The sequence below is a fragment of the Pongo pygmaeus genome, chromosome 8 (assembly GCF_028885625.2).
Source record: "Pongo pygmaeus isolate AG05252 chromosome 8, NHGRI_mPonPyg2-v2.0_pri, whole genome shotgun sequence".
Lineage (NCBI taxonomy): Eukaryota > Metazoa > Chordata > Mammalia > Primates > Hominidae > Pongo > Pongo pygmaeus.
The window spans coordinates 31,989,428-32,009,229 of NC_072381.2; the positions used below are offsets into that span (position 1 = coordinate 31,989,428).

At 39.8% G+C, this 19,802-nt stretch overlaps 1 protein-coding gene across 14 annotated transcripts in view; it reads right to left on the minus strand.

The window, feature by feature from the left end:
- Positions 1-19,802, minus strand: part of ZNF438 (zinc finger protein 438) — a 188,492-nt gene that overhangs the window by 87,934 nt on the left and 80,756 nt on the right. For 10 of the 14 annotated variants that reach the window (XM_063669733.1, XM_063669735.1, XM_063669732.1 and 7 more), the window contains one exon: positions 14,869-14,945. Coding sequence is in view for 4 of the 14 variants with exons in the window: in XM_063669736.1 (XP_063525806.1) it covers positions 9,340-9,344 (5 nt within the window). In the remaining 10 variants the exon portion in view is untranslated. Of the gene's footprint in view, positions 1-9,339; positions 9,403-14,868; positions 14,946-19,802 lie in introns of all 14 variants that reach the window. The other 4 variants (XM_063669736.1, XM_054435303.2, XM_063669737.1 and 1 more) reach the window with 1 other exon arrangement.

Consider the following 19,802-nt stretch of genomic DNA (forward strand, 5'->3'; position numbering starts at 1 on the left):
AATGAATGGAAATAGAAAATTCAGAAATTTGGGGAGCTCCCAGGTTTATAAGAGCTGACTGCTTCTGGAATTCACATGGTAAAAAAGAAGGCTGAAAAAAACTGGCCCATTATATTTTCTCAGGCAAACAGAGGGACTCAGCCTTGTTGCAAATCAAGTTAAGTAGGTTAATTTTCTGATGGCCATACAAGAGTCTCCAGTAAGTTGGGAGAGAAGAGAATAAAAATAAGGAAATAAAGAAATATATTAGACTTGGGAATTTTTGGTGTGCTTACTGGCTAGAGTGACCATAACACACGTTGTCTAAACTGGGGTAGTTTTGAGAGCAGAAGAGAGTATTATTACTTAATGTGCCAAGACAAGAGATTTCAGCTAAGGCTGCCTTGCCAGCCTGGTCCACACAGTCACTCCAATGCTAGCACACGATATTAACTACAAGACAGGTCAAAAGCCATCTCAGTTTTGGAGGAATGGCATTGCCAAAACCCCCACAAGTGATACCTATAAGCCTTTGACTGTTTGACCCTTAAAACAATGCTCAAGCTCCCTGAATTGCAAGAACAGAAAGAAGGAAACAAAGGCTATATAGTCTCCACAAAGGGCATGTTCCCCAATGTCCACATATATGTGACCTTGGGGAAAAATGGGCAAGGAAGAACCTTCCAGAAGGCAGAATCAGGTCCTGAGAACAATAAACAAAGAAGTTCCTCCCAGACAGCAGGATCAGAAGCTAATGAAGGAACATTTCCCACCCTAGCTAAAGATTCTTCAACATGCTTCCTGCCATCCATGATTTTTGTCACTGTCAGTATTCCTAATCCTAGATGTTCCCTTAGTTTTAGCAGATTAAACGCAAACTTATAACGTGCTAACTGGCCTAATGCAGTAAATTACAGACATTGCACATAAAGTGATGGTGAAAATAAACCCGAAGGGTCTTTTACAAAGATCACTGAACTGATGGCCAGGAGGCTCTTATTTCATCCAACCTTCACTATTAATTGTGTGATCCTGGATAAATCATGACTTCTCAGGACTTCAGTTCTTTCATTTGCGAAATGAATAAGAGGATGCCTTCCAGTTCTTTAACTCTAATTTAAAATTCTTGACCTCATTGAGCCAAAAAAAAGTACAGAAATTCTCTACAAAATATCCATAATAGACTAGTTGGTCCAGTTTTTACAGCAAAAGCAATTCAGCATAATTCTAAGAAGTTACATTGGCAAGAAAAAATTCTGGCACTCTTATTTCTGATTTGTCTATTTTATTTGGGTCTCAGTACAACAAGGAATAAAATATAACCTTTTTTCAGTGGGAAAAGACACTTGCTTTCTATTTCATTAAGTTTTAGAAGCTAATCCAAAGAGAGGGGAGGGAACTCCACCCACTTCAAAATGTCAATACTTTTATAATATTTACACACTAGAATTTAGAACATCTGAAAAATCAAAATGCAATTTGGAATAGACTTTTAATCTAAAAGTACCATAATAACATTTTATTAGTTACATAGTCAATAATAGTCATTGAATCCTAAAAATAATATTTTTTCTAGTAATTAAAATCTGAAAAATATGTCTGCTAAATTTCAACTTTTGATGTCTCCTCTAACTTTCAGAAGAAAATAACATTCAGGATTCTGTCTTCTTCACTGATGAAAATGAAGACAAAAACTCTACATTGAAACTTTGTTATTTATCATGATCCAGTGGTATACTTGTTTATAAATATAAATATAAGGGCCAAACATTCAAAGAGAATAGGACCCAAACTTTGTCACTTCAAATCACAACATGTTTGGACAAAAAAAAAAAAAAAAAAAAAGCAAACATTTTGCAAACCCTGCTATCAATTTGAGTACTGATATTTAAAAGTCTTACTTGTTCTTATTCAAAGCATTTTTTTTTTTTGACATTTGTTTTTCCTGCTGCTCTAAGATCAGACCCGACATTCAGTTAACTCTACCCTCCACTGTCCCTGAGTCCTGGTCTAGATTCTCTGTAGTTTCGATTTTTTCAGAGAACGAATCCCTCATCTCGTGGAGTTGGGGAACATTGCTGTCCAGCTGGAGTGAGGTGAAGACCTGGGAGTTTGGCTGGTCCTTTTACAGACTTTCAGCTGATCATCTGTTTTAAGCACGATGCCCCCCTTCCTCCTTCAACCTCCTGATATCACTGTCAGCTCCTCTGCAGGTGCTTTGGTTTTGCCCTTCTGGTACTAAGTCACTGTATCATATGGCTTCTGTTTCAGATTTTATGGTTTAAGGTAACTGATGAGACCTACCTCTGACAAAAAGAGTTGGAATTTTTGTTTCTATTTCCTTTGTTTTATGCTAAGATTTTAATGGAAGAAAGCAGGTGGTGGCCGAACACAGTGGCTTATGCCTGCAATCTCAGCACTTTGGGAGACCAAGGTGGGCAGATCACAAGGTCGGCAGATCAAGACTGTGTCTGAAATTGGTGGGTTCTTGGTCTCACTGACTTCAAGATGAAGCCACGGACCCTTGTGGTGTTACAGTTCTTAAAGGTCGTATGTCTGGAGTTTGTTCCTTCTGATGTTCAGACGTGTTCGGAGTTTCTTCCTTCTGGTGGGTTCGTGGTCTCGCTGGCTTCAGGAGTGAAGCTGCAGACCTTCACAGTGAGTGTTACAGATCTTAAGGCGGCACGTCTGGAGTTGTTCGTTCCTCCTGTCTGGATTTGTTCATTCCTCCCGGTGGGTTCGTGGTCTCGCTGGCCTCAGAAGTGAAGCTGCGGATCTTCGCGGTGAGTGTTACAGCTCATAAAGACAGTGTGGACCCAAAGAGTGGGCAGCAGCAAGATTTATTGCAAAGAGTGAAAGAACAAAGCTTCCACAAACAAAGGGTGGAAGGGGACGCAAGCGGGTTGCCACTGCTAGCTAGGGTAGCCTGCTTTTATTTCCTTATCTGGCCCCACCCACATCCTGATGATTGGTCCATTTTACAGAGAGCTGATTGGTCTGTTTTGACAGGGTGCTGATTGGTGCGTTTACAATCCCTGAGCTAGACACAGAGTGCTGATTGGTGTATTTACAATCCTCCAGCTAGACATAAAAGTTCTCCAAGTCCCCACCAGATTAGCTAGACACAGAGCACTCATTGGTGCATTTACAAACTTTTAGCTAGACACAGAGTGCTAATTGGCACATTTACAAACCCCAAGCTAGACACAGAGTGCTGATTGGTGCATTTACAATCCTCCAGCTAGACATAAAAGTTCTCCAAATCCCCAACCGACTCAGGAGCCCAGCTGGCTTCGCCTAGTGGATCCCTCGCCAGGGCCTCGGGCGGAGCTGCCTGCCAGTCCCGTGCCCACACTCCTCAGCCCTTGGGCAGTCGATGGGACCAGGTGCTGCAGAGCAGGGGGCAGTGACCATAGGGGAGGCTGAGGCCTGGCGGGAGCCCATTTGGCAGGGCGGGGCTCAGGGATGGCAGGTTGCAGGTCCAGAGCCCTGCCCAGCAGGGAGATGGCTGAGACCCAGTGAGAATTCAAGCACGGCGTGGGCAGACTGGCAGTGTTGGGGGACCCAGTGCACCCTCCGCAGCTGTTGGCCCAGGTGCTAAGCCCCTCACTGCCCAGGGCCGGCACTCCCAGGCTCATCTGGAACTCACACTGGCCTGCGAGTGCCGTGCACAGCCCCAGTTCCCACCCGCTCATCTCCCTCCACACCTCCTCACAAGCAGAGAGAGCCGGCTCTGGCCTCGGCCAGCCCAGAGAGGGGCTCCCACAGTGCAGCGGCAGGCTGAAGGGTTCCTCAAGCGTGGCCAGAGTGGACGCCATGGCCTAAGGAGGTGCCGAGAGCAAGCGAGGGCAGCTAGCACGTTGTCACCTCTCAAGACCCTCCTGACCAACATGGTGAAACCTCATCTCTACTAAAATACAAAAAAAAAAAAATTAGCCAGGCATGGTGGTGAGTGCCTGTAGTCCCAGTTACTCAGGAGGCTGAGGCAGGGGAATCGCTTGAATCCAGGAGGTGGAGGTTGTAGTAAGCCAAGATCGTGCCACTGCACTCCAGCCTGGCGACAGAGAGAGACTCAATCAAAAAAAAAAAGCAGATAGTTCTTTCTTAAAACCAGAAACTGCCATCTGAATGATTTCACATACCATTTTTAATGGTTTGAAGTCAGGACAGTTTTGGTCTGCTAAGCACACATTCCCATTTTTCTTCTGGTTCCTTTGGAGAAAGCCTCTCCTATTCCGTGAGACCCTCACGGGGCTTGCAGTCACTGGGCTATGCCCCTCTACTGGAGCACTGGGAAAACATACCAAGGCTGGCCCACCAGTATACCCCATTCCCAGGCCACAGTGACACATGAGGTCAAAGAGAGTCAATCCACATCTTCTCTGAGGCAAGTAGGTAGACATTTGGTGTGACAGGTTCTCTTTCTGTTGAGATTGCTAAATTGGATGGACAACCATCTTGAGCTGCTAGTGGTCATTTTACTGACCATGCCTGTCTGAAAAATGACAAATAAAGAAACCAGCAGAGGAAAAGGAGTCCAAATGAGATCATTTGAGTTTTTGGCTGAAACCATGCCTGAAGCCAGATGCACCTCTGGAAACCATAGTTACAGAAATAATTAAGTTTCCTTTATTTTCATAAACTGGTTTGAGCTGGCTTTCATTTGCAACTGAAGCAGTCCTGACGAACACATCATTGAATCTAAATGTTCCAATTACTAATACTTGAACAACAGAAATAACACTTTTTTTTGCCCCAAATTAAATACCCTAACTTCTTTTATTCAAATAAAATCGCAAATCAGAAATAACGTTTGCATGTGTCCCTTTCACCATTTAGGTCAAATACTTTGACTTTAGTTGAATATTCACGTCTTCAAGGTAGCAGTATCTTTGAGAATGAAGTGTATGTATACTCTATAGTACTAAAAACCCAATAGCCACTAACCTACTGAACAGTTTTCTTCCAAGTACGTCAAACATTCTTGCCAATTCTTTACACCTTCTCTATCAGAGCTCTCAGATTTTTAATAAAGATGAAGTTGTGTAATTATTTCATGTAAAGTCTATGTGGAAAAATGAAATAATATATCTCAAAATATTTGTTCCCTTGGGAGGAAACGTATAATTTAAATTCAAAGAATTATTCAGTCTCAATCTCTGACCCAGAGACTGGGGACCAGGATAATTTTAATCTAAAGATTTATAAGGAGAAGGCAGAGGGTAATAACGTGCTCCCAAGGAGACAAGTAGGAAGGCTTAGAAGTCAGTGTTCCTTGGACACTCTCCCTGGAGTAACTTCCTTCATTATTATCTACAGGCCATTGTGCTCAGCAACCCAACAGGCAATATCTAAGCTTCTGGGTTTGAAGTTCTTTAGGTCTTCAGTTAGCTTCAAGTGCATATAGGGGCCAGGCAGGTAATCTAAAAGAGTGAGCAGGCTAACATTTTTAAAGTATTACAGTTGTATGCATTGAAAAAAAACTTATTAAAACTCTAGTCTCTCTCTTTTTATTTTTTCATGCAGCAATTCTACCTACTATCCCTGGTTTTTCCATGGTTTCATAATGCTATCTTAAATAATAGTTTTTGGCACTGGTACTCCTTGTATACATTTAAATTACATATGAATAAGAGCTAATAATAACAATAGTTCAGTTTATTGAGCATATAGTACATTGAGCCAGGCAATGTACTAAGTGCTTTATATATGTTAACTTATTTTGTCCTTACTGCAATCCTATAATAACCTTACAGGATTGTGCCACTATCCCATTGTATAGATGAGAGCACTGAGGCACTGGGTAATCAGCTTATCCAAGATCACATAGCAAATAAGTTGAGAAGTTGAATGCAGCACTCTGCCTCAAGGAACCCTGCCCTTAACCATTACTCTGCACTCTACAAAGAAATATGCCATCAGTTATGGGTTGAATTATGACCCCAAAATGATATGTTGAAGTCCTAACCTCCAGTACCTGTGAATATGACCTTATTTGGAAATAGGGTCTCTGCAGATATAATCAGGTTAAAATGAGTTCATACCAGATTAGGGTCTTTGCAGATATAATCAGGTTAAAATGAGTTCATACCAGGTTAGGGTGTGCCCTAATCCAATGTACTGATAGCCTCACAAGAGGAGGAAAATTTGGATGTAGACAGACACAGAGGGAAGACAGTCATAAGATGAAATCAGATTGGCATCATGCTACCACAAGGCAAGGAATGTCTGGGGCTACCAGAAGCCAGAAGAGGCAAGGCAGAATCCTCCCCATGAGCCTCTGAGGGAACATGGTCCTGCCAGCACCTTGACTTTAGATTTCTAACCTTTAGAACTGTAAGAGAATAAATTTCTGTCATTTAAAACCACCCAGTTTGTAGTACTTGCTTATGTAGTCCTAGAAAATTAATACCATCTCTCACTTATATTAAAATATGTCATCCAATCAATTTGCTATTTCCAATTTTAACATAGATGGTGGTATAAGTAACATTTAAACCTTTCTCTAAATTCTGTTTAAAGAAAAACAACAGCCAGGGGTGTTATAGGTTACAACCTATAATGTAAAAGCACAGCCTCCCATCTAATAGAGGCAGCTTCTACTTAGCTCTAGCTGGGTACTGCCACATGCAAGAGCAGGACCAAAGTTGCCAGTTTCCAAGAGAATGTGGAAATATGGATTTGTGCATTAAATTAGTTAACAACAAATTATATCAGTTACTAGTTAAAATAATACTTGTTAACAAGCAATGTATGCTTTAAAAACAAAAGAGCCAGGCATCATGACTTGCACCTGTAATTCCAGTAACTCAGGAGGCTGAGGTGGGAGGGTCGCTTGAGCCTAGCAGTTCAAGGCTACTGTGAGTTATGATAAGGCCACTGTACTTCATCTTGGGTGACAGAGTGAGACCCTGTCTATAAAATTAATAATAATTAAAATAAAAAACATTATGCAGGCTATGCAGGCTACAGAAAACACATTTATGAACCAAACTTGTCAACAGGTCCAGATTTTTGCAATCTCTGTTGTATGTTTTCTTTGTTTTCCATGTCTACTGCCCCTTGCACTTCACTTGACCTGGCCCCAATTGCAGCTACCCATCTACCAGATATAGAAAGCAGGCACAGCGTGGGCACTGGGAGCCACATTGAAATCAGCACTTGAGGCTGGGCGCGGTGGCTCATACCTGTAATCCCAAAACTTTGGGAGGCCGAGGCGGGTGGATCACGAGGTCAGGAGATAGAGACCATCTTGGCTAACACGGTGAAATCCCATCTCTACTAAAAATACAAAAAATTAGCCGGGTGTGGTAGTGGGTGCCTATAGTCCCAGCTACTCGGGAGGCTGAGGCAAGAGAATGGTGTGAACCCGGGAGGCGGAGCTTGCAGTGAGCTGAGATTATGCCACTGCACTCCAGCCTGGGCGGCAGAGTGAGATCCATCTCAAAAAAAGAAAAAAAAAAAAAAAAAAAAGAGAAATCAGCACTTGAGGACTGGGGAACCCTCTTTGGGATGTACTAAGTTGGCAGATGCAGAAGAGTTGCACACACTCAGGAATCCAAGACCAAATGGGTGCACTCTCCTTGATCTGTATCTGTGTATCTGAAGTGTGATACTGCTCCTCTACTCGTCAGTTGGTGTCCCATGTAGAAAAGACTTAGAGCTTTAACTGGGTAAAGATTTTGTGTAAGGCTAGGACATGACTTTAACATTTCTCAGGCTCACTGTCACTTCATTCACAGCACTATCCTTACAATTTATTGAGTTCCCCAAACTTCTTACCTCTTGTATACATATATTTGAAGGATTTGTAAGTTGATATTAATAGCTCATAACTGTCTTTCAGTATTCACCATATTGTAACCTATAAAACTTATTCAGAAACTTGAAAACATTTTTGAAAAGCAGTTTTGTAAAAACAGTTTTACAAAATGTCTTTATTCCTCAGGTTTGTTCTAAAACTTCAAAAATGTAAGAAAAATTGTTCTGAGAATGTTAATATCAACTCTAGTCCAATAAGCCACATCGCTAGTTAGTAGTCTCATTGGCTACAAACATTTCTTCAGTATCTACCAGAGTTCAGACCTATTTGCTATGGTATAGAAACTAATGATTGCTTCTGGCAAGTGAAAACAGGTACTTGATATGTTGCCAGAACATATCTACTACACTGAGGTATTAAATGCACAGTGAGACAACTTGGAATACCACAGTGTTTGGAACTTACAAATCTGACCAACATTACTTTTAGTAAGTTTGTAGAGCAATGCTAGGAAGTAAAATACCATAAAATATGTCCAAATAATCTCATTTAATCTTTATTGTTGTTGTTGTGTTTTGCTTGAATTAAACATCTCTGAAAGTTCTATTGGTTTTTATACCTATGAAATCATTTGGAAACTCCCTAGCTTATTATTCTCACCACAACCCCAAATGGTTGGTAAAGCAGGTTTTATCTCCATATTACAGATGAGGAAACTCAAGCTCAGTGGTGTTAAATAACTTGTTCAAGGTTGTTAGTGACAGAGGTTGTCTCAGTCCATTTAGTGTTGCTATAAATACGTCAGGCTGGGTGATTTATAAAGGAAAAAAGGCTTCTTTGGCTCATGGTTCTGCAGGCTGTACAGAAGGCATATAATTCCAGCATCCGTTTGGCTTCTGGTGAGGGCCTCAGGCTGTTTCCACTAATGGCGGAGGCAAAAGGGAGAGCTGCATGTGCAGAGATCACATAGCAAGAGAGGAAGCAAGAGGGGAGGAGGTGCCACGCTCTTTTTAACAGCTCTTGGTGGAAACGAACAGGGCAAGGAGGGTGCCAAGACATTCATGAGGGATCTGCCCCCATGCCTCAAACACCTCCCATTAGGTCTCACCTCAAACATGGGGATCAAATTTTAACATGAGATTTGGAGAGTGTATTAGTCTGTTCTCACATTGCTATAAAGAAATACGAGAGACTGGTTAATTTATAAAGAAAAAAGGTTTAATTGATTCACAGTTCCATGTAGCTGGAGAGGCCTCAGGAAACTTACAATCATGGCAAAAGGAAGCAGGCACGTCTTACGTGGGTGGCGGCAGGCAAGAGAAAGCATGAGGAGTGAGGAGGGGAGAGCCCCTTATAAAACCATCAGATCTTGTGAAAACTCACTCACTATCATGAGAATAGCATGGGGGAACTGCCCCATGATCCAATCACCTCACACCAGGTCTTTCCTTAGACACGTGGAAATTATGAGTATTACAATTCAAGATGAGATTTGGGTGGGGACACAGCCAAACCATATCAGAGGGGACAAACATCCAAACTATAGAAGAGGTGAAGTCGGTACTCAAACCTCCTAATTCTGAGTTCACTGATCTTACCTCATAAATAAAAGCCATGAAGATTTCTGAGACCAGGATGATGAGACAGTCAGACAGCCAGACCTGTAATCAAATCCAGTTTCTATTGCCAACTCAACTTATGACTTCAGTTTTTTTAAACCTCTAAAGCCCAATTTGCTCATTTGCAAAATGGAGTTAAAGTGGAAAAACACATGTAAAGAACATGGCACAAAGTGGGCACTTGATAAATGTTACCCCCTTTCTTTTCCCTCTCTACTACAAACCTCAAATCTAAACAAACCATCCACTTTCTGGTTAAGCATTTGGGTGATTAGCAGAAATCTAAATAGCTATTAGAAATGTAACTCGGCCAGGCATGGTGGCTCACGCCTGTAATCCCAGCACTTTGGGAGACCAAGGTGGGTGGATCACCTGAGGTCAGGAGTTCAAGACCAGCCTGGCCAAGATTGTGAAACCCCGTCTCTACTAAAAATACAAAAATTAGCCAGGCATGGTGGCAGGTGCCTGTAATCCCAGCTACTCAAGAGGCTGAGGCAGGAGAATTGCTTGAACCTGGGAGGCGGAGGTTACAATGAGCTGAGATCACACCATCGCACTCCAGCCTAGGGGACAAGAGCAAGACTTCGTCTCAAAAAAAAAAATGTAATTCATAGGATGTGGAGATATTGATAAAACAACAATAAATGTATTGTCATGGACGAAGACCATGGTACAAACTGTTGTCACATGTGTACTATTAAAGAATTGCCAAAAAAGTCATTGTTTTTAAATATTTTATGATGTTGAGCTTTTTTTTTAAAAGGAGGCAGGTCACGTCAAAACTTTATGCTTTGAACTTATTCTCTGCTCTCTGATTAATGTGGTTCATTGCCTCCAAACATAAAAAAATTTTAAACACATCAAAGAGATATGAAATGTTTTTCACCTGTGGTGAGACTTGGGACTCCTCAGTGTGTGTACCTTAGCAGCTATCATGTTCCTCTTGGGCCAGAAGCAAAAGAGCCACCAAGATCCTTTGTGTGTCTGTGCCACAAAAGAAATTCTGACTCCTTTACAACTCCTCTCTCCTGGCCCAGTTATCCCTTTGGATGAGCCTAGGGCAGGGGTGCTCATGGATTGACAGGGGATGGGCCCAAATGGAGGGTGAGGGGCTGCACTCCTTGCCGAAGAGAAGCATAAACTCAGAGTAAGAACAGGTGCTGTAGTCAGGAGGCATACTTGGGTCTAACATCAGAAAATTACACAATTATCAAATTTAATGCTAAAAATATTAAAACGCATAACATGATTTAGAACATTTCTTCAAATTTCAACTTAATGCTAGGGAACTGTGTGCTAATAACTACTTTATACATGTGATTCTGGCTCTTGGCACAATCATACAGGACTGGGGTTGTGTTATTGCATATGTGGGAGGTTATTAAATGCTTTATAATGATTATGTTAAAGGTCATATTCCTCATACACATAACTTCACTTACTATTATGAGTTAGACGGGTACATGAGTAGACAATGGTCTCCTTCCATTAAATGCAAACTGGCTGAAATTACTATTTAAGTTGCCAGGCTGAATGAGTAAAGAGATCAAATTAATGAGGGTGAAATTGTATAATCAGTTTATAAAACAGATCATGCTGAGGTCAAGGCTGACATCACTAGCTCCCACACATCTAACTACACTTAAAAAGGTGGCTCTTCTCTTTATTACCATGACCACTTCTCTAATTCAAGCTGTTTCTTATTTCTCTTCCATTCACATGTAGCTGACAAATCATTTATCTTGGCAAACACCAATTCAATCATGTCACCTGTCTCAGAAACCTCTGTAGTCTTCCCAGTGCTTGAGGGACAGAGGCTCAACTCCTCAGGAGGGCATTCATGGTTCTCCTAAATTTGGCCCATTCTTCTAATTCAAGGATTTTCAACCCTGGATGATAGATGATATCAGAACCACGAGGGGAGCTTTAAAAAACAAACAGGCTTATGTTCCACACCCTTGAAACTCTATTGACTAGTTATGGGCTAAGATCTAGGGACTTAATATCTTTAAAAATATCTACGGATGACTCTTATCTACTGCGAGGGTTGAACCAGTGGTCTAATTCCCCACCCCACACCCCCATTGTTTCAGCCAACATGAATTAACCCTCTGCTCCGCTCAGTAATGCTTTGTTTGCTTGTGTTGCCAGTCCTCTATTCATGCTGTTAATCCAACCTGGAATATCATTTCCTCTCTAGCTCTTTTTTTTTTTTTTTTTTTTTTTTTTTAGATGGAGTTTCTCTCTTGTTGCCCAGGCTGGAGTGCAATGGCACAATCTCAGCTCACTGCAACCTCCGCCTCCCGGATTCAAGCGATTCTCCTGTCTCAGCCTCCCGAGTAGCTGGGATTACAGGCGCATGCCACCATGCCTGGCTAATTTGTGTATTTTTAGTAGAGATGGGGTTTCATCATATTGGTCAGGCTGGTCTCAAACTCCTGACCTCAGGTGATCTGCCCGCCTTGGCCTCCCAAAGTGCTGGGATTACAGGCGTGAGCCACCACGCCTGGCCTAGCTCTAGCACTATTCTTCTAAAGCTAAGTGAAATCCCACCGGTATCCTTACAACCATGGGGATATGATATTCCATTCTGATAATCCAAAAGGCATTTTTTATGTTTATGAAGCATTTTATGGCAATTAATCATATATTGTTTTCAATGTGAATGTTTAATATTTTGCTCCCTATATTTCAGACTTCCCAGGGAAGCAAACTTTATTTATTTATTTATTTACTTATTTTGAGATAGAGTCTCGCTCTGTTGCCAGACTGGAGTGCAGTGGCATGATCTTGGCTCAGTGCAACCTCTGCCTCCCAGGTTCAACTGATTCTCATGCCTCAGCCTCCTGAGTAGCTGGGACTACAGGCATGCACCACCACACCCGGCTAATTTTTTGTATTTTTAGTAGAGACGGGGTTTCACTGTGTTAGCCCAGGATGGTCTCGATCTCCTGACCTCGTGATCTACCCACCTCAGCCTCCCAAAGTGCTGGGATTAGAGGCGTGAGCCACTGCGCCCGGCCTGAAGGCAAACTATAACATCTTTTGTTCCCACTTCCTAGCCCTTAGCATTGACCACAGTATTAAGCATCAAGTAGACACTCATGTGCTCAATACTTATGACTGAATAAATTAAATTCTCTGAAATTTATGAAGTGTTTTTTCTTACAGCATGACAACCTCAGCCGTCAACCTTGAGGGTTATTTATATACATACTGACGTGTTTCTCACTAGAAGCATCATTATGCCTATGTAAATGATAATCCCTTGTCCACAAAAACTGATGTGATGTCAAATATAGGGGTGATACCTGTAAATGTGTTTTTCTCCCTATAGACAGAAGTATTTTCCATGTTTACATATTCAATTCCCATAAGTTTGTATAGCATCCAAAAGGAGGAAGTAGTGAAACAGTCCCTGATCTTTCAATACCTGACTTAAAAACAACCCACCCATGTGAAAGGATAGAGAAAACCCCATTTACCATCCTAATCAACTGTGGGAAAGATCAGAAGAGCAAGTGTCCCTTTGCACTCAATTTAGGTGACATGAGAGTATCAGCAACCTACAGGTCAAAGTCTCTCCTGTAAATACTGAAAACCGAGAAGTTTCTGATGGGAGAGTATCCAATGCTGTCAGAGCCCCAGCTCAGACTCTCCTACTGTTCAACCTGCCCAGAAACTTTCTGTCCTGTTTCTAGAGCATGGGACATATATTTCCATATCCAGAGCTACAATCTCTCCACAAAACAGCATTGTACGCCGTGGCTGCCCATAGTGAAAGTGGTGCTGGTACTGGTGAGTTAAATAGTCTTGGGAGGGCTGGCTGAGAACCTAACCACTATTTATAACATTGTTTTCGTGGAAAAATACATTCTGCATTCCAAACAACAGAACTAGACATGAACTTTTGGAATACAGTGCATTTCTTGGGTCAGGAACTGACTGTATCTTGTTAACTGCACTAAGGTCAGTATTTTCCTAGGAGAAGATGGCAACCAGGAGTGCAGAACAAAAATGGTTGCCAAGAATATGGACCATATGCATTTATAAGGATGAAAGACAAAGGAAATGATGAGAGAAAAAGCCAGCACACTCTTAATTTATTACATAAATATTTACTAAGCACTATTAAAGGCTATGGTGAAAGCTGTAGGAGACAAAAATCAGACAGGATCTTTGATTTTATAGTCCTTACAATCTAGGGTGGGAGATAAGACAAACATAAACACTAACAATAAAGCTGCACGGTAAGATATGCCACAACAGTGATACAAACAAAACATTAGATGACACTGGCAGAGAGAGAAAGAGCTAGTGCTTCTAGCTGGAGTAATCAGAGAACGTGTCATAGAGAGGCTTGCACAGGGTTTCAACGTGCAGAGGAAATAGTGTCAGGGCAGCAGGGGACATCACACGCAGGAAAACCAGTACAAGTCAAGACAGATGCATGAAGAACAATGAGAGTTCAGAGAATAGGAAAAGCCGCGTTGGCTCAAGTGGGGTACATTTTCAGGACCTTTGTGGGGGGCTTTGAATGCTAGGCAAAGGAACATGGATTCCATCCAAGAGGGAGCTGGAAGCCATTAAAGCGTTTTAAAATTACTAAAAGTGGTTCTATATGCAGCTTTATCTAACAATGAACACAGGACAGGGGAAGAGAGAATGAATACAGAAAGATTATTAGGAGATCACTGTAAGAGTTGAGGGTGATTAAGATGACCTTTCAAAGATTTTTTACACAAACAGTTAATAAACATTTAAGGTTCAAGTACTAGTTAATTGACAAAATATTTCTTTAAATAAGAACATATAAATAATTTAGAAAAGTTGTATAAAGCCTTAAAAAACTATATATATATATATATATATATATAAAAGCTACAACGCAAAAGCATTGTTTGGCACTTAGGACTTTACGACTAGACTTGATACAAATACAAGGATGATTTTAAGGTGTTAGTCTCACTTAGACAAATAACACCATGAGTTTAAAACCGAACATTTTATTTTATTTTATTTTGACATAGAGTCTCGCTCTGTTGCCCAGGCTGGAGTGCAGTGGCATGATCTCAGCTCATTGCAACCTCGGCCTCCAGGATTGAAGCAATTCTCCTGTCTCAGCCTCCCAAGTAGCTGGGACTACAGGCGCCTGCCACCATGCCCAACTAATTTTTGTAGTTTTAGTAGGGAAGAGGTTTCACCTTGTTGGTCAGGCTGGTCTCGAAATCCTGATCTCAAGTGATCCACCCACCTCGGCCTCCCAAAGTGCTGGCATTACAGGCATGAGCCACCATGCCTGGCCAGAACATTTTATTTTTATAAGCATGTAAAATTTAATAAGAAATCATCTTTCCACTATTTCCCAAGACCAGTGATTCAATATACAAGGTGACTAGAAGATATGCTGAGAAATTTGAGAGTTGAGATGTCCAAGTTAGTGAACTTAATTCTTTGCATTTTAAATAAACCTTAAGCTGGTACCAAGCTAGATGTGAGCAGACTTACCTGAAGTGATTTGACTTAGCAAATGTCTTCTAACTTTAACACTTCAGTACTGGATGAGAAATGGCATTCATTTTTATCTGAAAATAAACATAGTGGAAATAACAAAATTATAAAGAATTTCTAGGTACCTTATAGGAGCCAATCAGATGACTGCACCTGAAAGACCATAAAAGAGTTCTACGAAGTTCTATAAAATTTACAGTTCTTATATCACGTATAATTTAAGAACCTAAAATAAAAATCTCAAGCCATGCTCAAAGACTTCTAAAATAGGGGATATATTGTCTTCACATATTTTTACGTCAACCTGCTAAAAATTCTAGAAAATATATTATTAGATATTTAAGCCTGATTTAAACTGAATTATTTAAAATTTACCTGGCATTTGTGCCCTACTCAGTATCATGGGGAACAGGGAGCTATGGAATTGAATAAGAGACAGTTTTTGTTCTTAAGAAATCAAACCGCAATAAGAGGCAAACATGAAAAACTCTATATCGAGGCGATGCAGTAAGTGCTACAAGTGACACAAGGCGCTACGGGATTTTGGAGCACGATAATTACTACAGGGAAAATGTGGGAAGGCTCTGCCTTATGGACTGAATACAAAGAGAAAGAGGGAAATGGGGAGGGAGAGCGATAAAGACTAGGATTTGGGGCTGAGATTATACTGTAAGAGGTTGAATGCTAGATTCAGTACATGGGGCTTTATTTTATATATAAAGAGGCACCAAGGGTGTTTGGCAGAAAACACATTCAAATTTGTATTTTAAAAGATGGCTCTGGTTTTCAAGTGTAAGTTACCATGAGAAAATTCAAAAAGCAGTGAAATCTGTTTTGTTACTACAGTAGTCAAGATGAGAAGAAATCAGAGTAACTGCAATAAAAGTAAAAAGTTTAAAATTCTCTGAAGTATACTTGAAAGTGAGAAGCAGAATAACAGCCTAAATAATTATGCAAGACTGAGACGTGAAACCATCACCAACATTCAGTGATATGGTTACAAACGTAGGATTCTTAGGCCACAATAGACCTTTCTTTCCAATCAGAATCATGCATTGTTTACATGAACCATGAACTTAAGAAATCAATCAATCTGATGACTTGCATCATTTCTGATATCCTGTCCTAGAATTTCAGAGCTCCAACCTATAATAAAAATCTTACACAAATTTTCTCTAAGGAGGTATCATTTCAGAATCATCTGTGTAGTCTTGTTTGCTGCACTAAGTCAACAGAACAGTTTGCACATCTCCTAAAAGGTTTATTTATTTTAGAAGGGGCCTTCCACAAAATACTGCTATCTATCAATGAAGTCACGAAAGAAGAGCAAAAGAAGAGAGCGCCTTGTCCTGCCTTTTCAGCGCAGAAGAACTGAGAAGAACTTACCAATCACTAGTGACCTTTGGATTACATTTCAGAAAGGCAATAAAAGTAAACAAAGACTTCCAATAATTGGAAGATTTTTTTTTTAAGGAGAAAAAGTGGAATTAACCAATAAATTTTAGTCTTCTAAGAAGTCTGGTATACTTTGAAAGTGAAGCTGAATCTTTAACAAGGTTTTTGTCGTTGGTGTTGTTTTTTTCCATTTTTAATGCTAGTAACAGGAAGAAATTATAAGGGAGAGTGCTAAATAATGGAACAAATTCAAGAGAAGATGGGAACAAGAACTTTAGTGCAGTTGGTCATGTTAAAGAGGAGAAACAGTTGTTTCTCTATGGTTAGAAATAGAGGAAAGGATGGGTGATGAATACAAACATTTGTCTGTAAGGGAGTAAAGCTGAGGGAATTCAGACCCAATGGCAAGACCATCTATTGAGACAGAGGGAAAGAGGGAAAGGGAGGAGGAGAGAAGAAGGGAGAAAAAGAGATGAAGAGAAAGTATATGAATGGAAAAAATATTTGAATTTAAGAGTTTAAGAGAAAAAAATTGCCAGAGAAGAAGAAAACAGAAAAGAGGAGTTTTTAGTATTTAAGATATTGGAACAATTCTGGTTGGCATAACTGAGACAGTTAAAACACTATGAGTTCTGAGTATCAGAAACTCAAAATATGAATTCGGAGAAACAGATTATAGTCACATGGTGTGGGTTGACATTACTTTCAAGCCTGGTGGTGACATCATTGAAGAATTTGGAGCAGTGTCCTGCAAGTCAACCAGTAACAGGAATTAGAAAAGGGAGACGGTAGTGAAAGAGTTATAAGAAAAGGAACTAATGAACAAAGGTGGCATGCTGAGCCTTGAATTGATACTGGTGAGCAAAGGTACACATCAAGCCTCCCTGAAAATCTAGATTTTTAAAACGCCATGCTTTTTCTTGAGATGGTAAAATAAACAAACAAACAAAAAAACTGCGGCCTTTGAATGCCAGGTTTAAATTTCTAGGGAAGAGAAGGGAAAACAGTTATGAGAAAAGATCAAAGTTATAATAACTTGTTCACAATAGAGCATAAGGTCCAAATGACATAAGGAACTGAAAGTAAGTCAGCAGTGGACTAACTGTGGGTTCCATCTGAACTGGGAAGGCACGACTGCTTGGAAAAAGAGACCATAAGAGTAGGGCGTCACCTAAGTTGTAGGTGACAAAACACCAACCTCTCTCCCTCTTTCTGACACATCTGTTTCGGCAAAAGACTGGCCATGTGTCAACAGTCTCTGACTCTCAGAACATCTGTTTCGGCAAAAGACTGGCCATGTGTCAACAGTCTCTGACTCTCAGAACTTGCTTGTCCAGATGCAAATGCATTGTCCAGTCATCTACATAGTAAACACTACAGGGCAAGTTAAGTCAATCCAATTTGAAAGGGTAGGAAGACTAGATGGAAAGCTAGGTGTACTCTTTTACCTAGTTTCTCTATAAACAAAACTGACATTTTCATTCTTATCTTAAGTCTACTTCTTAAAGAGTTCAGAGGTAAGAATAAAAAAGTGATATAATTAATTGGTCCCTTCAAACTCCAACAACACGGATGTAAAGTAAATAAATGGAAAGTAGTATGAAGAAAACTATATGCAGGGTGAGTTGAGGGGAGAACTCTCCAGCTACAGTGGTTTTAAATTTCTAGACACATTCAAGGACTTAATACTGAGACCCAATTCAGTTGATGAATGCCACTAGAGGTGGGGAGATTTCTAATTAAGGAGTCAATATCTCTAACAGATATAGCAGCATTCAGATTTTTTACATCTTTTGAGTCATTTTTATGTTGTATTTTTCAAGGGAGAATGCTAAATAATGGAACAAATTCAAGAGAAGATGGAACAAGAACGTTAGTGCAGTTAGTCATGTTAAAGAGGAGAAACAGTTGTTTCAAGGAATCTGTTTATTTCATTAAACTGTCAAATGTATTGACATAAAATTGTTCATAATATTTTCTTATCCCTTATATATTTCCTGGATCTCTATTAATGTTTCCTGTTTATTCTTATATTGTTAATTTGAACTTTCTTTTTTTCTTAGTAGGGGTTTATCAGTTTTGTTAATCTTTTCAAAGAAACAACTTTTGGTTTTGTGGTTTTGTTGATTTTTTCTACTTTACAGTACTCTTCCAGATTTTTTTTTTTTTTGTACTGATATTCTGCCTACTTGTTCTATCAATTGAGAGAAAAGTGAGAAAGAGAAGTGTTGAGAAAACTAACTGTAATAGCTTTATCTATTTCTCTTTTCTGTTCTGTCCATTATTGCTTCAAGTATTTTAAGGCTCTGTTATTATTAGGCTTACAGACATTTAAAATTATGTCTTTTTAATTAATTGATTCTTACATCATTATGAAATATTTCTCAATACTGCTAGTATTATCTCATGTTTTGAAGTTTATTTTATTGGCTATTAATATAGCTCCCTCCAGTTTTCTTAATGATTAGTATCTGCATGGTATCTCTCGATTCTTTTACTTTTAACCGCTTTGTATATATTTGAAGGGAATACTTTGTAGACAGTATAGTTAGGTCTTGCTACTTTATCCAGCCTGATGATTGCTGTCTTTAGAATATTTAGATCATTTAAACTTAATGTAATTATTTATATGGTTGGATCTGAATGAATTATCTTGTTATTTCCTATTTGTCCCAATCTGTTCTTGTTCCCTTTTCCCTTTTTATCCTGCCATATTTGAAATTGAATATTTTTTAGTTTTCCATTTTATCTCCACTACTGGCCTATTATAAATATACTTGTATCTTTGTAGCTTTAGTGATTGCGCTCGTGTTTAAAATATGCACATTTAACCTGCAACAACATAACTTCAAATATTACACCACTTCACATACAAAATATAAAAACTTTGTAATAAAATTTATCTATTTCCTCCTTCCTGTCTTTTGTGCTACTGTCATCATAGTCTAACTACTGTAGGACTGTTATACTAGAGAAGCTACATGCAGGTCCTCTGGTTGACAGTCCCAGATAAAACTAGGTTTTGGGTTATCTTTGCCAAAGTGCCAGAAATGTGATTACAGCTGTCTTCTATCCTCCAGACCCCATTGAGCTCATTCTCGAGTTGAAGGCCACCAAGTGACCTCAGGTGATGCTACATGAAAAAGAATAACCACCAGCTGAACCTGCCCTTTTCTCTGGCCCACAAATTGTGAGGTACAATAAAATGGCTGTTGTCTTAAGGGGATGTGCTTAGGTATTTTCTTACACAGAATTAGAGAACCATAACAGAATCTAATAAAGGGAAGTGGAATTCTGTAATAAAATCTTAAAACATGTGGCATTGGCTTTGGGACCAGAGGTGAGCAGAAACTGGAAGTGACTTAAGAAGACTGTTAGTGAAGGTTTGAACAACATTAATGAAAACCTTATGGTGGACAGATGAATAACTCTTCTTATGCAGTGGGAAGTTTGTAACATTGTTCCTCACATGAAATAGAAAAGACAAAATAGGCTGGGCATGGTGGCTCACACCTGTAATTCCAACACGTTGGGAG